General features: G+C 43.5%; 1 protein-coding gene across 1 annotated transcript in view; it reads right to left on the reverse strand.

The window, feature by feature from the left end:
- Nucleotides 1-3244: 3244 nt before the first annotated feature.
- The window catches only part of LOC309675771 (SLAIN motif-containing protein-like), a gene marked incomplete at its 3' end in the record, with an annotated part of 28744 nt that continues 11302 nt past the window's right edge, over nt 3245-20686 (reverse strand). The window contains exons 4-10 of the mRNA XM_082488155.1: nt 15522-15655; nt 12837-12986; nt 8423-8563; nt 6152-6469; nt 5541-5678; nt 5063-5381; nt 3245-3311 (exon numbers count right to left, since the gene is read on the reverse strand). Of these exons, the coding sequence (XP_082344281.1) occupies nt 3245-3311; nt 5063-5381; nt 5541-5678; nt 6152-6469; nt 8423-8563; nt 12837-12986; nt 15522-15655 (1267 nt within the window). The remainder of the gene's footprint in view (nt 3312-5062; nt 5382-5540; nt 5679-6151; nt 6470-8422; nt 8564-12836; nt 12987-15521; nt 15656-20686) is intronic.

Here is a 20686-nt window from a genome sequence, read left to right on the forward strand (position 1 = left end):
TTTCCATGACTGCTGCATGAAACCTCTCGGTTTTGGAAGGATTCTGACTTGGGTTTGGTGCTGGTACCCGTCATTACCTCACAGGGGCTCATTTCTGGCGGTGGGAAGAATCTGCTGCTCCCTCTTGTGAACTTTGAGCGCTGGGGACAAAGGGGTGCTGGGGGACACGGGGGACAAGGTGCTGCTCGGAACACACGTAGGTAGAGAGAGCACAAAAGGAAGAGCCGTGACACAGCAGGGCGGTGTTAGTGCTTGGAAATTAAATGAAAGCCCGGGTGAAAACTTGTTTGAAGGCAATTTTCAGTGATATAAAATGCTACTGTAGAGAGATGCCCCAGTAACAGCTGCATTTCTGCCCCTCTAACTGGGAAGCCCCTACTTTTCTAGAGGGGTTTCTGGTACAGCCCCAGTTTGGCTGCCTGTCGGGCACTAGAGCCACTCCGTAAAAACTCTGTGGCCGTTCATCTGCTTGGGGAAGGTTAAATGCTGATGGAGTATTGGGTTTTGGACACGGGCTCATGCATCGCTATGAGGGAGTTGGATTTCCTCTTAAACTTGCAGAAACTGTTTGAGTTCAGTTGATCGTTATCTCTGTTTGAGGCAAAGTTGCATTCTAATGACACCTGCTGGGGCTCAGGATAATACAGAATATAAAAATCAGAAGGAAGAGCACTCGGTGTGAGAACAGTGTAGAGAAATGAAGGGGTAAAACTTAAATTAACATCTCATTAGTGTGACAGTTCATACAGAGTCGGGTTTTGTGCTTCATGTTCCTGACCTGTGGACGGACCTCTCCCGATGCGGAACAGCCACATTCATGTGCTTGGCAGGATCGGATTTATATTTAAAATGCCTGTGAATTCATGGCAGAATAAAGCCCTGGTTAACCTTTTTGCTTCCTTCTCTCTTCAGCCTCTGCTGTCTAGAAACCTGTATCCAAATCCGTCATAGAAACAGTACCATGTGCTTGATAAGCTTTAACTAGAATATAACCTCAAACTAGTTAAAAGATTTTTACTTTTCCAGAAGACTTTTGTTCTTTACCCAGCGTTAAACATCTGTCCAGTGGCCATTCAGCAGCAGCTGCCTCAGCTTCGGTGGCTGCAGAGCAACGCTCTGCCGGGAGGATGCAGGTGAGCTCTCGCCGTTGGGTTATAGCCAACAGCACAGACCAAAAGGAGAAGGCACAAACTATAGAGAAATCAAACTGAAGCGTTGCTGGGCTTTTATCTTTCTGTGCACGGGAAAGGTTAATAATTTCAATGTGGTCAGGTTCCTGCTTTTCCACTGGGCAGAAGTATTGGAAAAGAACCTTCTCTGTAAAGGAGAAGCCATAACCGGGCAGTGCTGTAAACCTGCAAAGCTTCCTCAGGGGCAGCGAGAGGCCGAGTTGTGCAAAAACACTTTTGCTGATGCTTTCACAAGTGGAAGGGGGGTGTTTGTAATCAGAGAAGGAGCTGTAGGTCAGTGTCCTCTGTCTCTCCTCTCTGCTCTAACAGGGTGGAACTGGCTCTGAGACTTACACAGCTGCTCTGAAGTAGAAGGGGGTTATTTGAGCTTCAAGGAAATAATGGTGCACAGGTCCATCTTCAGACATTCACAGTAAAACATTTATGTTCATTAGACTGAGCTAATGGAGCGTGAGAAAGAAGCCCTTGCTGCTTTCAGTGACTAGCTTACGATGCAGCTCCCGAGGTGACAAACCCAACCTCGGGCTCCTTCCCCTGCTCCGGGGCCCGAGAGGACTCGGATTCACCCCGTCCTGTGCTGCCTTATCAGTGAAGTGATGGGATGATACAGGGACGGACACACGAGCTCACCTGAAACAGCACTTTGCTAACAACTGTCTTTTCCTCTTTTTTTTGCTTTCTAAAGCAAACTGGATGTAAAAGTGAGCTCTGCTGTAAAGCGCCCTGTGGGGTTTTCTATCTGCAAGTGGTGTCTCCTGTGGTTTTTTTTTTTTCTGGGGGTGTTCTCCTAGAAAAGATGGGAACCAAGTGCTGTGAATTAAGTTTTCCTCTGCTAACACCCACCTTCTTCTTATGGAATCCAAGGAGATTATTTGCATCCTAAGAGACTGGGGTTAAGAGCCGGAGTGCAGAAGCAGACTTCTGTCATGAAACGCCTCATTCCTAGTACAAAACCACTCAGAAGTCAGGCTCGCTGTGTGAATAAAGCAGATCTATTTCAGCACCATAACGTTTTATTAAACTACACTATCAAAATCACATTGATGGCAGGGAGGACATTGCTATCAGTGCATGTTTTCTGTACTGAGAGTGTCTTTGTAGCATCCAGCACTTGCTGAGGATAAAGGGCACCAAATCCTTCATAGCCAAAGAGGCAGTAGAAAACTCTTCTACAAAAATCAGATGGAAAAGATGGAAGGGAAACACTTCAAGTCTGATCAGTCAGGGAGGGTTATTTGTAAAAAGTTTACTTTTAACTGGTGTTTGTTAACTTCCTCATCTGAGATGTGAAGATGCTGATAAACAGCAGTTTGGCGATAGCATCCCCTGTCCCTGCGACTGCCTGTTCACAAACCCACACAAATATTGTGTACCGCTCCTTCACTCGTGAACTGTGATGCGCACACTCGACTACAACAGCTTGAAGTGTACTACAGTTATAAAAACCTGCTTCGTTTTCTAGAACAAACAATAAAAAGTAGCAGAAATACATTCTATACAGAAGTAAAAAAAAAAAAAACCAAACCAAACCCAAACAGTTGAGTTCCAGACAAATATTAGAGTAGGTCAGGCTGAATTTAAAAAGTCTTACTTCTACCATCTATGTAACTATTTCTAGTCTCCCCAAGCCCCTGCTGCGCAACGCAGCGCAGCAACAGCTCGAAGCCGCTCTCTGGCACAAACAGGACAACCAGCAGCCTTCTTTAAGCGAGCGTCCTCGGGAGCAGGTCACGTAGGAAGGTTGGGGTTTTTTTGTGACAAAGCTGCCAAAGGGCTGCAAGTAGAGGTTTATATGAAATAAGGCTTATTTCAAGTCTTCACGTGAAGACTCGTATTTTGAGGAGTGGAAACGCAGTAAAGCAGTTGTCTGTTCCACCGCCAAGAGGTTGGGCTGTTGGCAGAGGAGCAGGAGGCGAGGACAGTTTGCATTCGGGAGGAGAGGAACTATGTACAGCGACGACAGTGCCGCGGGGCTCTCGGGCTTCCCTTCGGAACAGCGCCCAGCCAGCTGGGGGTCTGCCTCAGGCAGGGGCAGCGGGGCAGCCCTGGGGCCGTCAGTAACACCCGTCCTTCCAGGAGTCGTCTTCAGCGGCCTGAGCCGTCTGTGCCGACTGAAGAAATCTGCGTTGAGAGACACAAGAAAAGGTCAGGAACGGCTACGGGCAGCAGAGTCCCCACTAAGCTGCTGGCAGACGCGGGAACGCTTGTTTGAGGCTTTGGTTTACACCGGGTTTCTGCAACGTCTGCTGTGGACAATGCCGACATCTGCCTGCCTCTGCTCAACTGCTGCCGTCACACCGCGTCCCCTGCACCAGGAGGGCAGCACGACAGACGGCAGCAGCAATTTCGGGCAGTTTAGAGAAATTAGTGACTGTTACTGGTTATTCAAACAGTGACATATTTATCCTGCTCTGGTAAGTTATTAACACTGTTGTGGGTTTTTCCCATGACCGAGTCCAAAAGAAATCTTTTCCCCTTGCAAATGTGACTAAACACATGCAAAATAATCAGGTGGTATGTAGAGTATTGCTACAAACTAAGTATTTTGAGTATTATTTTTAAAGTAAGTAGATACAGTTCAATTTATCGAAGGCTACAACAGGACATGGAAAAAAAATCAACAAGTACTTACTGCTTATTAGTCTGATACTGAATCAAATTCCCTCAAATCATAAAAGTTTACACTACAATTGTGCTGCAAATAGCTTTTGCCAATTTGGTAGTGGATTTACCACCCGTGAAAGCACAGCAGATGCCGTAGGACAATGGGATAAGAACGCGCTTTGCTAAAACAGCATAAAGCAGCCTGTGCGTAAAGTCGGTAGAAACTTCTCAGAGGCCTTATTCTTTAAAGAGATTGAATATGTTCTAACTAATAAGCTGTGGCTTTGGACTCACTACAAGCTTCAGATACCCACTGTCTAAATATTTAGGAAGCTAATTGTAACAGCTAGAAATAAAAAAAAAAAAAGTCCCCAAACCCATTGCATCTTTCTGGATTAAGATGTGGCCCCTAAATCACTTCAGACTTGTGCAACAAGAACTAAAATGGTAAGTTTTTGGAAACCATTATATATATGGTTTGCTCTGCTTTTCCCCCTGCTGTATGGAGTCTGTGCTGATACAGAATCACGCTTAAGACAAGCCTTGTTAATTTGTCCTACTTTTCAAACCCTTCTAGAAACTTGTTAGGCCTTGGACAATGCCCACTTGGAGTCCTAACTGGAAACTAAGGAAGAAAAAAACCTCACCAAACTTCTTTTACCAGTAGCAAAGTTACAGAGGCACCAAAGCAGGTCATTGGGGAGGATTATTATCTTAACAGTAAAGGGAGTTTTTAGTCCTTTGGAAGAGTTTTTCCCCTTCCAAAAAACCAGATGTATGCACCCAATAAATATGTGCCATAATGTTAATTTCTTGTAAGTTTGAGCCTGTGCCTCTTCATTTTCCTGGATAATTAGGTTTGTTTAAAAAAAGCACTGATTTTTTTTTTAAACAGATGGCATACTGAAATATCAAATGGTTTGGTCACAGATGACATGGTAAAAAGGGTATCTCACCCAGAAGCTGCCAAGTCCCAGCCCGTCAGTGCGCACACGTTCACAGAATTTAATGTTAGTGGTATTTAAAGGAACCGCAAACCTTCGCTTCTTGATTGGGGGCAAAGTATTTAATGTCTGTGAACCTTCCAGCTAAGCACTACCCTTTCTTTAAGGGCTCCCCAACCCCAACCCTACATCTAAAAAGTTAATCGGCAGCTCTGACCCAGCTCTATACTCATGGCACACTGTGTAACTTTAGGAAAAAGCGTTTCTAGTCTGTGCAATAAAGGCAGACATTCAGGTCTGCGAGGTCTGCAGTCTCACGCTTACCTCCTGGATGGTGGTGCCGGCTTGCTCTTGGGCACCGAGATTCCTCCAACAGACGCGCGCGCTTTAAGGGATGAATTTTTTGCCACAGTGACCATATTGCTGCTTCTGGTAGTGCAACTGCTACTGGAAGAGCCCGTACTAAGCGAAGATGCCTGTGGCTTTCGAACTCCGCTAACAGGGCTCGTGTAACTGCAGGCTTTGACGGGCTGCCTGGGTGTTAACAGGGAGTTTGTGCAGGACCCCGCTTTCATCGGTTGTCGCACCGTTAAGGGAGACTGCCCAGCACTGGAGGAATACCTGAGCTTACTGGGAGCCAGACCTAGAAATGGAACAACAGAAAGAATAACGCTGTTGGCAACAGTATTTTAAGAAAGCTTCAGGATACCGGGCCTCTTAAGGGCTTCGGATGTAGTTAGGTTGGTTAAACAGCCAAAAGGAAATCAGCTACAGCGGCGTGGCCAGAAGACACGGCACTGACCTCCTGACCGCTGCTGAGTCCTTGGAATTCGACTGCTTGGCACCTGCAGATCTGACTCCAAGCTCCGACTGCTCCGTACAGACTCCAGAGCTCGAAGGCTGGTCCTGGCCAGGTTGGGCATGCTGTGACGCATCTCCTCTGAAATCAATTGCAAATTCTCTATTTGCTGCTTATGGTAGCAATGGAGATGTCTAATGATTTAGACTGTCTCTTGAAAACCAGAGGCACTTAAAAGTAGACAAGCGCGTAACTAATTCTTAACTTCCATTAGATAACTGCTTTTTACAAGTGCATGTAGTGATAGGACGAGGGGGAATGGCTTTACACTGGAAGAGGGGAGATTGAGATTAGATATTAGGAAGAAATTCTTGACTCTGAGGGCGGTGAGCCCCTGGCGCAGGTTGCCCCGAGAAGCTGTGGCTGCCCCATCCCTGGGGGTGGTCAAGGCCGGGTTGGACGGGGCTTGGAGCAACCTGGGCTGGGGGGAGGTGTCCCTGCCCAGGGCAGGGGGGTTGGAATAAGATGATCATCAAGGTCCCTTCCAACTCTAACCACTCCATGATTCTATGCTGTAACAATTACTTTCATTGACTCATATCAAACTAGCTTACCTTCACTGTTCGCATACTTGAGCCGGTCCTGCATCGGACTTTGCACCGATCTCCTCGGGGGACGGATACGGGAAGTCGATGACCTGCCATAATCTGCAGTGGAAGAAGGGGACTGACACCGGGGGGAACTGAGTGGGGACGGTGAGTATCTGTGAGCACTACGGTACGACAGCGAACAATCGTAATCATCCTCGTCCTCCAGGCTGTAGGTGTCGAACTCCTGGTCACTGTAGGTACCTCTTCGCAGAGAGTGAAGGGAGGCACTGGAACTGCGGCGCGATACCGAGGCAGAGCTTGAGGCACAATCCTGACGGAGGCCTGGAGATAGAGGGCAACACGGCTCAAAGTCATCACACTTCAAAACAGAAATTCCTTACCCAGTCACAACACAAATTCAGAAGCAATGATTTTATCAGCGATTCATTTCACCTTGGAAGAAGAGTCAAGTTAATAACCCTCCTTACTGTAGACACTCACAGCTTACGGGATCTCTAAACTGGAACAGTGTCACCCATATCAGCTCTGTTTAATTAGAGCAAAGAGTTAATACTCAAATTGACCTGAATTACTCCTTATGTCACATACACAACCAGCTGTGACTGTGGACTATATTTTGCCACGAAAGCTCTGTTAGGTTAACTAGGTACAGGAGTCTAATTGACAGTGTGAATTTTTTAGTGCAATTAATTGCGCACCCACCAGCATTTCAACAGGATGAAATAAAAATTTGAACTTCAGCGTCCAAGTGAAAACACACCTGCTTTTATTGACACCTACAGCGCATCTGTCTGCTCTGTTTACAGGTCCTCCCCCAAATTATGCCTTTAGTGAAGTCTTCTCGCCTAACAAAATACAAGCACCTTCTTACCAAGAACTAATTTAGCAAACTGGTTGAAGGGAGTTTTGAGAAAGGCATTGGCTAAAGTTCTGAAAAGCCCTCTTCTCAGTGCAGTCCATTCACTGCAGGGATTAAAAAAAAAAAAAAACAGCAAGTGCTCCCCACTCTTCTCCCTTCACAATGCAAATACGAAAAGCCTCCTTCCTTCTGAGGATGAAGCGCTTTTCGTATTTCACTGGAAACTCTGTAATGTGACAGGATTTCTTTGACTTTTTTTTTTTTAAGTGGTCACAAAGTATAAGAAAATATTCAAGTTTAGAAAAGGGCTGTTACTTGTTTATTCACTTTAATATACCTTTTCCTCAGCTGTGCTCAGGTGTAATAAAGTGACAACAAGATCTTATGCCTTATGTTCTTTTTGGTCTCATATTCCAATTCCTAGATCACACTATTTCTTAAATTTATAAAGGCACAGTACTAGAAGTGAGTAAATGTTCGTCAAAAGTAAAACAGAGAACTTCATTCTCTATTTCCTGTAAATCAAATTAATGATTAATTTGCACTGACCAACAGATCTGCCCACTTTGTTCCACCTTGATCTTCAATTAGGACCTCATCCAAACCACGCTGAAGTCATCAGAAAGTTTAGCAATGATTTAATGGGAACTGGATCAGGGCCCTGAGGTCCCCACACACTGGGACACAAATGTTTTATGCTTTAGTTAAATTTGCAGAGCTGTCTCCCAGCGCTTTACCAGAGCAAAACTTAAATTGTGATTTCAGCTCTTTCAGTTTTAGTTCTCTTGAACTCTTGGTCTTACTCAACTAGTGAAATACTGCTTGCAACTTCTGTGAAATAAACAGCCTGTAAAATTCACTCCTCTAGACAGCTTCTAATATGATTTCAGGCTGGAGTTAGGCAGCCTGCGCAGAAAAGCAAAGATTTACAAGCAAAAAATTTTGCTGGGTTATTTTTTCAGCTGGATCAGTTCCCCAAACCAACAGACAGTGCAGTGCCGCAGCTGCGTGTGTTTGCTCAAGGGAGGGGACAGCAACCAGACGGGCACCTGCGAGGCGCTGCTGACTGAACTGCCACTGTTATGAAACAGCTACTCGTGAAACTTCACCTCTACTTCAGAGACAATCCACGACGGAGTATTTTTGAGTATTAAAGGGCGCTTACATATTTAACAAAGTGGGGGTTTGGATACTACTTTCAAGACGATTCTCTGCTTTAAGAGGTGTAACCTTGAGAATATTCTACAACTGCTTGGGTCTGCAGGTTTTTAAAGGAAGCCCTGGAAAATCACAAACATTTCTAATGATCTATTAAATTATTTTTTTGTTGGGGAAAGGGGGAAGAACAGTTGGACACCATCTACATTTCTCTACAATTCTAAAACTCTAACACAGAGGAGATGGCTGTCACGTACTTTCTTCCTGAAGGCGTGCCATCACCTGGACATCAGTCAAGTCCTGCAGTTTATAGCCCATAGAGATGGAGTCATCGGACGTACTCAGCTCACTGTCCACTGATGACTGGGAGCTCAGTGCAGAATGCATGCTCAAATAACCTAGGGAGGAACATAAAAAGCATTCAGACATCCTCACACAAACCAAGAATGAGCAGCAGAATATTTATTCCAGTAATAAAATCAGTGCGGTTGTGAAGTTGAGGTACGGTTGCTAGAAATAATTAAGAAGTTAGAAATTACTTGAGAACACAATGCCCAGTGATTTAACCTGCAGTCTTCAGGAGGCAGGGTGCCTTTGTGCGGGGAGAAAATTGTGGACTTCTGTCCAGAAGGTGGCAAAGGGAGGCTTGGTAATTTTGAGCTTAGAAACATACATTAAAAGATCAGTATTATTTCCACCTATTTTGCGATAGGAACAACTATTGATCTTGATACTAAGCAGCAAAGTTACGCAAAGTGTAGGGCCTTGGTGAGCAGTCATAGGACGAAAAGGATCCAAATGGCTTTCTGAGTACAGTACCTCAAAAATCAGTCATGCAATCTGCTTACGCAAAGTAGAGTTTACACTAGGTTGTCTCCTCCCCATTCCTGAGGTTTATCCTTTTTTTTTTTCCTCTCATCATGAACCAAACTCTCTCTTACAGGGAAGGACACAGCTTGTTCATACAGCAGGTCATAAAAAACAAGCTGGAAGCGTTTTTCCACCAGGAGAGTTTTTCCCTAAGACAGACATTAGGAAGAAGAACAAATAATTTTCCTTTTCATAGAATTGTTTAGGTTGGAAGGGAACTTTTAAGATCATCAAGTCCAACCGTTAACCCAGCACTGCCAACCCCACCACTAACCCATGTCCCTCAGCACCACGTCTGCCCATCTCTTAAACACCTCCAGGGATGGCGACTCCACCACGGCCCTGGGCAGCCTGTGCCAGTGCTTGACAACCCTTTCCATGAAGAAATTTCTCCTGCTATCCAATCTAAACCTCCCCTGGCATAACTTGAGGCCATTTCCTCTCTTTTGAATAATAATAATAACAGTATCATCATAATCCTCACTAAGTGCAAACTTTTAGCTGTGAGTACTTTTTCTCAGGTCAAGCAAGTCGGTATTTTCCATGGCACATGAGTACTACTGCTTGCTACTGAAACGGGGGGGATGAGAACAAGCCATGCAGCTCTGGGACTACACTGGTACTCATCCTTCAAATGCGGGAGGCTTGTAAGTGGCCCTACACGAGGAAATGTGGGATCACGACTGCCTTTGGTCTTCCTCTTCCTGGCACCTGGGATGCCGGTTGCTGCGGAAAGGCTAAGCAGCACCTCGCAGTTAGCGGATCTCCATCTGCAGACGGCAGGCAGATGCAGGCAATGCCAGGAAAATCTTGCTACCGTCTTATCAATGTTAATTTGGGCTCGGGGTAGTATCGTTGAGATACTGAGAATACCTCCATCTTCCTTTCCTATTTTATAACTACCATACTACTTTGTATAAAAAGAAAAAAAAAAAAGCCAACAAAACCCCCCAAGATTGCTAGAAAAATTTTTGGAAACACAGAAGGATTAGTGAATGTAAAACCTTTACATGGCAAACAGCCTTATCTACGCTATGTGTTGCAAAACACCATAATATACTCCTAGCATAACTAACCCTCCAACACAGACACATAAGACCATATACTTACTGAGCTATTTTAAGAGAGAGTGCATCATTACGTTACAGTAATTCCAAGACAGGGTTGCAATTAGTACTATATAGTTTAGACCCACCAAAAAAAAAAAAAAATTAAACCCCACAATCTGTCAGGAGATCAGATAAAGTTAGTAGATATGGCAAGAGCCTAAGAGCACTTAACCTCATTTTCAGCTACAGCAGGCTTAAAAAATTCAAATCCTGCTCAGCAGGGATTTGAGATCATCACTTAAATAAAAAGCAACAAGTCGGCTGTAGCACACCAACCAACAAATCAAGAATATAAGTCAGCCTCCCAAAGCACCTAGGTGATGTCATTCACCATTGACTTTTGCTGAAGCTCACGCAGTTTTGCCTGCTGTGTTCTAGGAAGTCCTGAAGGCAGCGCACCTACTGAATCGTCCTCAACAACGACGCCAGAAATAAACATTTTGTCTGTTCGCAGCAAAACATCTAAAAACTCATTGCCGAGCAACCCTTTCCAAAAACGGTTAACTCCAGTCAGGCCGGAAAAAGCAGCAGGTTCCCAATGCTGTTTCTTCAGCCAGTTGTGAAGAGCAGTAACTGACGACACAGAAAATGCCAGGTTTGAAGTCCCAACGTAAAACAAGTTTCTTACACGGACATTGAGCAAACTGCTTTGTACCAGCGAGCCTCAAATTCCTCACCTGAAAAGGCATAAAGTTGTTTCACTCTCAAGATGCACAGTGACAGAAGCATGGCTGTAGTGTCAGTGGTGTGTCTCTGTGTGTTACACAAATACACACCCCACCTCAAGACACTGCAGTACTGCGACTGCACGGCTGCGCAATGTAATTCCGTTTCGTTCCTTCTGGTGTCAGGAAAGATATTGGAAGCAGTTGAGGTAAAGGCAACACGAGAGTAGGTATTGCACCTCTGGGATGCAGCATCATGAATAAGCGTAGGTTTCCTGCTGTAACTAACACCTTCTTACCTACTAAAAGTGGTATTTTTAATGCAGCTGTATCTTGACTGCAGCTTTTTAAAAAGCAACATTCCCAGTTCAGTTGTGTGTGTTTAGTTTGGTTGTTGCATTTCAAATTGCAGGTCTCTTTAAATACAGGCAAGGAGGGAAAGAAAAACATTCACATTCTTTTCATCAGTAAAAACTGTTGTGGTTCAACATTGCAGGATGAATTGATTATGGTTTTCATTACAGAAACTTCAAAATATACCACATCTGGATTTTGTAAAAGGGTTTTTTTTTGGTGTAGTTTTTAAGGGAAGTTACTGTTAAACATTTTTCATTTGAACGGTAGGGAAGCTCCATTTTTCTTAGGAATAAAATTAGTTTCGAGTCAATCAAGTTGACAGTGAACTTCAAATTCATGTTAGCGCTTACACAAGTTGCAAAGGAAGAGGCACCAAACAGATGAAGTGAACTCTCATGGCTAATCCCACATGCACAAAGCCTGCTCTATCCTCGGCGTTTTATTCGGCACCCTTGACAGCGTCAGCAGATTTGCAGAGTGAATGAAGAAGTCTAGAAGTTGCATGGACACTTTAGTTTTACACATCAGTAACCGTTTCTGTGCGAAACAGCGGTGAGATGTATAGGTTGCCAACCAACCTCGTACAAAAACCAGGGAACTGATTTAGAGATTTTTCCCTGCAGAATTCAGCTTGCAAGAATAATCAGTTCTACATACATCCTTTCGTTTGCAAAACAGAGATAAGTGTTAATTTCTATTTCCAGCAGAAAACCGGCAGATCTCAAAAGCATACCTGCAGCTGTGAAAACATCCATATGCAACCCTTTTTTTTTTCTTAAAAAAAAAAAAAAAAAGAAAGGGACATTTAACATCAAGTTTCAAGCCAGAAATTGTTAAACATGCTTTACGGTTTTAAACATGCAAATTAGGATATAGCAATTTCCACAAAAAAAAACCCAAACAAATTAAAGAAGAGTCCTTTAATACTAAAGCCAAGAGGCAAAGCATTTGTGCTGGGAACCCGAGCGTGAACTGCATCAAGGATAAACGAAGCTCCTGAAAGAGCCTACAGGGACTCAGGCAGCAGCTTAAATGCCAAAGCAGACTTGAGGCCAAGGCATTTCGGAGAAGCTTCATTAGCATACCTACAAATACAGGCTTCTAACAAGTTGCCTCTAAGGTAGGAAATCTTACCCCAAACACAATTAAGTCTGATGGAAAGCTTGTCTTATTCCGTGTTTAGCTGCCCACTCGGCGAATTTAAAGGCTTATCCTGGAGCCTACACCTTTTATCTTAAAGCAAAAGGTTTCTTTCTGTTGCCTACATTCACCAACATTTTCAAAAGAAACTTCACAAACTCTCAAGCCAGAAAACTGAATGCAAGTAACTTTACAAAGTTAACACCTACATATGATTATATTATTCAAGAGCAATATTTTCTTTGCCCCAACAGCTGTTTTCTATTTTAAGTCACTTAAAATTAGAATTTATAAATATATAGAGACAGAGTTACAAAAACAAAAACATGAAATAACTACAAGACACGTAGAATGCAAGGAGGTTTTCTCCCACGTAATAGATGAGACCTGGGTCAGTAAGCAAGCAAATTAAAAGGAGAAAACCCCATGGATGGACTTGCATCTCTTGACAACTTTTCCCTGTGTCAATTAGTAATAGTCCTTGCATTTTAAACACTACAGGTTTGCACTGCTCTACTGACATGCCATACCTGAGCTGCCACAGGTTAGTAGTGCTTTGTTAGTCGATTTGAGATGCCCGGGAGAGTTTAGTGCATTGCTACAGGAGCCTGTCTCTGTATTCAAATTATGCGCGCTTGGTGAGGCCAACGGACTGCAATACAGGTTTTTCCATCTACTGGCTAGAAGGAAAAATACAAAAAAGCCATCAAGGTTATCAAATTATTTTTAAAAACAAAAAGCATAAGATAAAGAAAGGCATCAGATCAAATAAGATTAAATACTGTAACAGATGTACTTCAAATAAGACGTCCTGGTGGTGTCAGTTACAAGATGTCAGAAGCACAGCAGTACCCATTCCCTTGCTCACTCTCCCCTTTACATTGTTCCGTCACTTCTGAAGAATTCCAAAAATAACTACCGACAAACGTGGCTTTAAAGAAGCCATGCATTTCTGCAAGTTTCAGTGCTGCTCTTCAAAGATGACTGTTTTCATAAATATCTGTCGCTTCTACACCCCATCTTCATTTTACAGAACTCCATTGAACTTTACGTTTATGCGTGTTCTTTTGAATTTTTAATGATGGAATCAAAACAGCATTAAATCACAAAAGCTATGCCTTCAGATTAAAAGGAGAGCAAGTTAATATGAAAAACAACTATTCTGAAATATTTATTCAGCACACAGACTCACCTAGGAGTTAGCAAAACAATCAAAAAGAAGCTGGTAGCAAAACTCAGGGCCTCTGTGCTTACTGCAGTCGGAAATATGCAGCTACAACGCTAAGGACTTTGAGAGAATAGTAGCTAAGAAAATAATGAAAATTCACCATATAAATAGTTTTCTATTTCCCCAACAAATATAAAGCCAGACTATTGTAATTAAAAAGGAGTGATAGAGTACAAATAAAGCCTGATACATTTCAGACAGAAAGCAGGGAGTGAATCAAATGAACCTTCATTCAAATTTTTAAGCGCAGGTGGTTTATAAAAGTAAATAAAGTTTGTTCTCAAACTACATTCAGTTATCTCAAATCAGGAATTTCAAGGCTAAACTCAAAATAAGCCTGATTACAAGAGGTGCCAAAACAATGTTAGTATGTAAACTTAAAAAAGAAACCAACCCAAACCAAAACAGGGGCCTCTCCGACTTCAAATCACTGAGGTCAAATTACTGGTGAAACTGAAGTCAAAATTACTGGATTCACAAAGAAGACAAAGGCAGCCAATTCAAAACCCAGGTGGACACCAACTTTTGTACCAAACTGGGGGTCCTATTTTCAGCAGCTAAGAACATGGCTGCACTTCAAAACATTAAAACTTTTTCAATCGCTGCTGACCACAGCTTTTGTGTTTAGATTTTTGTTAAGTCAAAGACGACAGATGAGGTTGCAAGGCGTCCTGCTCTGCAGCGCTTTTCAGTGATGTGTTGTTAGAAGGAAATAATAAAACTAGTCATCCCTCCAGCTGCAGGGTAAATCCCAGCTGCCTACGTAGGAAAGCTGTACGATATAGAAAGGGATACAATATAGAAAAGGATTAGTTATTCACTTCAAACCCCTCGGTGTCTTGGCTGTCATTAATTCAGCCCAGGACTCGCACATTTTACACACAAAGCCGGAGTGCATTTGAAAAGACAAAAGTAGGATATCCACCGGAGGATTCCAGGTGACGTACTACAGATACATAGAAACAGAATAACCTCCTCAGTTTCGTAATGAAGTAAACTGTGCATCTATTCTAACAGCTCTTGCATCAGTGGAAGGCTAATACGGGATCGAGCCTTCTATGCTCTGAAAAAGGAAAAGAAAACCCACAAACCTCCGGCCCCAGAATACTGACTACGATGGTGGTATGTGACTACGGAACAGAACTCTCCGTAGCGTTCTCGTTTCAGGCAGGTGAAGTAGGGGATTTTCCCTCAGTGGTTAAGTAACACGGCCGAAAGCCACCATGAAGGGCTTTTAGGGGATGATAAAACTGCAAGACAAACTAAGCTTCCAAGTGACACCATTTCTTTAAGTTACAGATTTTAATGGTTCATAATTGTAAGCTTTGAGCATCAGACTCAACTATTTTACCCTTACCCAGGCAGTAATACTAATGCTAAGAGACGGTATGAATAATCACCACTAGAAATGCTCAACAACACTAGCACTTTTTATAAAGAAAAAAGCAGCAATAATAGTTTCATACAATTCTCTCCCCTCGTCCCACATTTCTTCCTCTACATATTTTTACATTAAAGATGTTTAAATGTTAAAAAAAAAAAAAAAATTAAGAGCCTGAAAACACTAAAATATATTGTAGCGTTTAGGCTCTGAACTTATTTAAAAAACCCAGAAAGTAAGGTGGTCAATTTGGCAGTTAATTTGCTTAAAAAACACATAGAGGCAAAACATCACAGTTCAGTTTGTTTTGTCTATTAATTGCAATCAGCAGAGTGTTCTTAGTGGTTACAGAATGATCTCTTCCCTTCATCAGCTGAGGCCTCACCAGCATAAAGCAAAAGCAGGGAGGTTTTTAGGCGATGACAAACAGGGCTGTGCAAACAGGCGGCGCCAGGAGCACACCACCCAAAGTGCTTTCTCTGCGGATATCCTCCACTACAGCAACCGCAAACTTCACCTCTCCTTTGCTTTATGTTTCTCAATAATGTAAAGTACCCAAGTGGAAACAAAAGACACTCCAAGAAGCAGTGCTCATCGTGTACGTACCTTGATCAAGTCTGCTTATCAGAGTTCGGCAGGCTGCTTCCGTCTCGGGACTGGGATTATCCAACACCTGGCGGCACCATTTTAAAGGCGAGTCTGTTTTCTGATCTGTAGATTTTCTCGGGGACACATAGAGCCTTGCCAAGGATTGAAAGGAGACAGTAAAAAATGCTCATTAATTCAAAGCACACAGCCACCAAAGTAGTATTTACTAAAGTTGTCCTGGTTTGAGTATACCTAACAGGAAACAATAGAAAAGTTATCCAAATTAAAAATGGGGGGAGGGGGGAATGAAATTTAAATTCTATAATTTGCTTCAGAAACAAATTTTATTATCACAATAGTAAAATTCACAGAAAGACGACTTTACAGAGAAGGTACACGGTCTCTGCAAGGCAAGGTTCAAGCCTGGGCTGTAGGAACACTACTAAAAGTGACGCTGTTGGTATACTCCCCATCACCTGTCACCCCTGCCTCTCCCCCCAAAACACCCCCCGTGACAAAGACAGCAAGGGCGAGGCGGCGGTTCTAACTTGAGATTCGCGCTGATCTACTTTGAGAAGTTCAACTGTGGTATTTTTTGTTGAAAACCCCCACAACTCCAGGTATGGCACCTGTGTTGCACCGCAGGCAAGAGTCATCTCCCGTCTTCTGACAGCAGCTCGCCGAGACGCGGAATGAAGAGCAAGAAGCCTGCTCCCAGGTCCCAGGGATAAACCGCTGAATTGGAAGATTTAGCACTCTTCAGGCAGTTAGGAAGCGTGACTGCATGCTACCTTTCTTTTTTTTTTTTTTATTGTAACGTTAGATGGGTTCTCCTAAAGCCTAAATTTTTGACAGTTCTAATACACCTAGCATTGTTTTGCGGATACGTACAGGATTAGCCTTAAGTACAGACAGATTTAATCACCTTATAGTCTCGGATTATTTACAACTGATCTTGTGTAAAGAAGCATCTTAACCGTATTTCGTAAGTAGAAAATTTCTCTCAAGAAAGGTCCGAGGGTATAGGAGCCAGCTTGCAAAGCAACTCAAGAATTTTACTTACACACCCCACATTAAAGGCAAAAAATCCCAACAGGAAAGAAAAGCACCCTATATTTTACCATATAAATAGCATCACACTTAAAACTTCTGTGAGGGAAAAAAAAACATCAGTATTGTGTACATACAAAAGTGAAACAGTTTTTAATTCTTGCCTGTCAGTTAGAGAGGAACCCTCAGGCAGAGGGCATCGAGATCGCAATCAATCGCTAGCACGAGAGAGGCGAGAATAGAAACGAGAAGCGCAGTCATTAACGGAATCTGCCCACAGAGACAGTAAGTTTCCTGCACATAACAACGCGTTCCTTACTTTAATATTAGCGTTCCAGCTAAGCAATCTTAATATGTGTGTTAATATAGTTACTGTGCTACGAATGCATTGCTACAAAAAGATATTTAATACGGCATTCTGCTGAAGTCATTCAAAGGATCGTAAAAGGAGTCACAGGGAGGAAAGTAAGCTCTGCGATGACGAACTTACGGAGCTGCATCTGTGCAATAGCTGGAAGAGTCTGAGGCGTGATTACCTCTGAACTCAACAAAAAAAGCAAAGAGGAGATTTCTGAAAGCAGAAACTTTTTCCATGTTGTTAACAAGGCCATAAGATTCTTCAGGTTAAGTTTCGAACTACTGAATTTGTCCACAACGTAATTTCTTAGAATCAAGTGTAGCAGAAGAAGAAGAAAACTTCCAAGTCTTTGAAATTGTGTAGATATTGAATACCTTTCTAGCGGGGATATGCTTTGAGACTGAGTTTTGGGGGATGAACGTACAGGAACCCAACTGTGAAGTTCAGCTGTCATTTGCGGCCATGCAGCCTAGCTCTCGGCTCTGTCTTTCTCAGTCGGCTCTGACAAGCTCTTCACATGGCCTTCAGCCAGCACAGGTCTGCACCAAGAAAATTCACATTAACGGGCTTCATGGTTCATAATCTCCTGTGAGAGGAAGAGTTCTTCCATGCACAATCATGCAACTGCTATTTTTTTCCACCACCACCTTCCTCTCAAGCGCCACTCCAGTACTGCTTCACCCAGTGAACTGTTCAAAGGTGACAATCCTCTTGGTCGCCAGCAAACCAGCAACAGCCACACTTGATGCAACTGGTTGGGAGAGTTGAGTTTGGCAAGAGTCGGGCAGAGCAGAATTTATTAAGTTCAACAAAGGCAAGTATAGGGTCCTGCACCTGGGGAGGAATAACCCCATGCACCAATATGGGTTAGGGGTTGACCTGTTGGAAAGCAGCTCTGCAGAGAGGGACATGGGAGTCCTGGGGGACAAGTTGCCCAGGAGCCAGCAATGTGCCCATGTGCCCTGGTGGCCAAGAAGGCCAATGGTCTCCTGGACTGCATTAAAACGAGTGCGGCCAGCAGGTTGAGGGAGGTCATCCTCCCCCTCTCCTCTGCCCTGGTGAGGCCACATCTGGAGCACTGTGTCCAGTTCGGGGCTCCCCGGGTCAAGAAGGACAGGGAACTGCTGGAGAGGGTCCAGTGGAGGCTACGAAGATGATCAAGGGACTGGAGCATCTCTCTGATGATGGAAGGCTGAGAGACCTGGGGCTGTTCAGCCTGGAGAAGAGAAGGCTGAGAGGGGGTCTCATCAATGCTGATCAATATCTAAAGGGCGGGTGGCAAGAGGATGGGGTCAGACTCTCTTCAGTGGTGCCCAGTGACGGGACAAGGGGCAACAGGCACAAACTGGAACATGAGAAATTCCACCTCAACATGAAGAAAAACTTCTTTACTTGGAGGGTGGCAGAGCACTGGCACAGGCTGCCCAGAGAGGGGGGGAGTCTCCCCCTCTGGAGCCATTCCAAACCCGCCTGGACATGTCCTGTGCCACTGCTGGAGGTGCCCCTGCTCTGGCAGAGGGTGGGACTGGGGGAGCTCCAGAGGGCCCTTCCAGCCCTGACCACTCTGTGACTCTGTGAACGGATTCACACTGCTCCCAACAGCCGTCCTCACACTGATGTATGCATAGTATCTCACCTTTCTCAGTGCAAAATCCAGTACTTGAGCATAAAGCAATCATGAGGATGGTTTGAAGATTTCAAGGAATGTCTCCAGGCACTTAAATTGCCTCCTACACTCTTCTAGCAATAACTTTTGACACTCCTGCAGCAAGATCCATCAAGTCTTTCTGCTCCAGTTACTCATTCTCACACAGACACCTCACATGGGATTCATAAAACACTCCTTTCCCCAACAAAACCAATATAAATCATCAGATATTTTAGTAATTATCCCATCAATTTCCGATAATCCCTCATATTTAAAAGATACAGAAACATACTATGGGACTCTCAGTTGTCAGGTGTCCTATCCAGGAAGTCAATGTTTAGATAAAATAAGACATACAAACAACTGGGATGTTTAAAATACTGTACTGGCATCAAAATGTCCATCAAACCTATTAGCCTGTCTCCTGTCCTCTATCCAGGTAAGGGTAAGTAGGGAAACAATCCATCCAAAAGCTGTACTGACGCAGAAAGCTGTCCCGGACTCCCACAGCCTGCCAGTTTGGGGCTCTCAGATTGAGCATCTCTCAAAATGGTATTTTTCAGCTAAGCCATCTAATCCATTTTTTGAATTCGTATCTGCTTTCAGCACCCACAGCACCCAACTGCAATGAGTCCCACAATGCACCAGCGGCGCAGGGTGAAGAACCACCTCCGCTCACTTGCTGTGAAGTTGTTACCCGCCATTTACTCTTGATATTGCCTGGTCCTTAGGGATGGGATGCAGGTGGAAGGTAATTATTCTCTGTTGCCTCTTGACATGCCACTCATGGCTTTACAGATCTTAATAATACTCCCGCCCCTGGCTAGACCCATCTTTTCCAGGGAGTAGAGATTCAGTCTCTTTAGTTATGTGTCACACAGAAGCTTTTTCATACCAAGCTTTAAACAAAAACACATGCAAATAAAATCCAAAAGCTAATTTGCTATTGACAAAATAAACTTTGAGAAACATAAACACAAATACTCCTGAATGTGCAATGTTACCTTTTATGAAAGACCCCACAAGCATCTCTTGCTGCATTTTTGCACGGATAAATGAGCATTACATCCACTCAGATCCAATAAAACAGAGAAGGCAAAGTGCTCTCTCTCTGGATTTATTTTACAGTTCAGACCAAAAAAGCAGCAATAAAACCATCAAACAAAAAAGAGGCCAATAGCCTCCTTAGGGCAGGTCACACAGTTCTTCACATATTTTAGGTTAAGGAAGAAAATACTGCTCTACTTCAGGAAGAGCTGTCCTACCCAGCTCCTTCCATGCTTCTAATCGTGTTTCTACCCAGGACTATCAGCTGAAAACGATAACACTTGTTTGACTGCTAGAAGCGTTTCGGCATGGAGCAGAGCTACCTGCTTCCAGGGTGTCCCGGTCCTCTGTAGTTTGCCAGAGGTCTCTCATTTTTCAGATGACAAGTCTCTTGGCAAGAGACGGTCTCACTTATAATTTCCCTAAACTCAATTAAGTAAGCACAACTCAATTTTTCAGACCACTGACAGGCAACTTGTTAAAAAACAAAGAGAATTCTGGTTTCATTTCACAGCATCGGGTTTACTATTTTCCTTTTTAAGTAGCTTTGGGGAAGGGTTCAACTTATTTAGCAAGCAAACTTCTCAAAATATGCTGGCATAGCTTGTTCTTCTGGAGCACCGCTCACCATCAGCTGATAAACAAAAAACACCAGTCCCACAAACAGATGCGAGTATTTTTCTGGACATGGTATTAAGAACCAGAAGTCCCCTTGTCCTAGAGGCTGCCCCGAGCCAGCGCCATCCTCCGTTAGCCACGGCGGCAGCAGAGTCCAGGTTAATAGAGTACCACATCTCTGGCTGAACTACAACAGGCTTTCTTCTGAAAGAGGTTTTTGTGATAAGCTAAACTCACTCTGCTCTGTTTACGCAGAGTTTTATTTCTGGTAGTTTTATCCTCTAAGGCTGTTTGATTTGTCAGGTTAGTTTAATCCAATAAGCATTGGAAAAAATGTACTCAGGCATGCCATTAAGCACGCACCCGAATGCCAGTTTACGAGTCAGCCAAAGCCTTTTGGGTTTAACAAATACCTGATTACTGAAAATGCTTTACTTTGCATTTTGTTCCTACGACTCAGCA

Source organism: Vanellus vanellus, assembly GCF_965231255.1.
Source record: "Vanellus vanellus genome assembly, chromosome: 10".
Classification (NCBI taxonomy): domain Eukaryota; kingdom Metazoa; phylum Chordata; class Aves; order Charadriiformes; family Charadriidae; genus Vanellus; species Vanellus vanellus.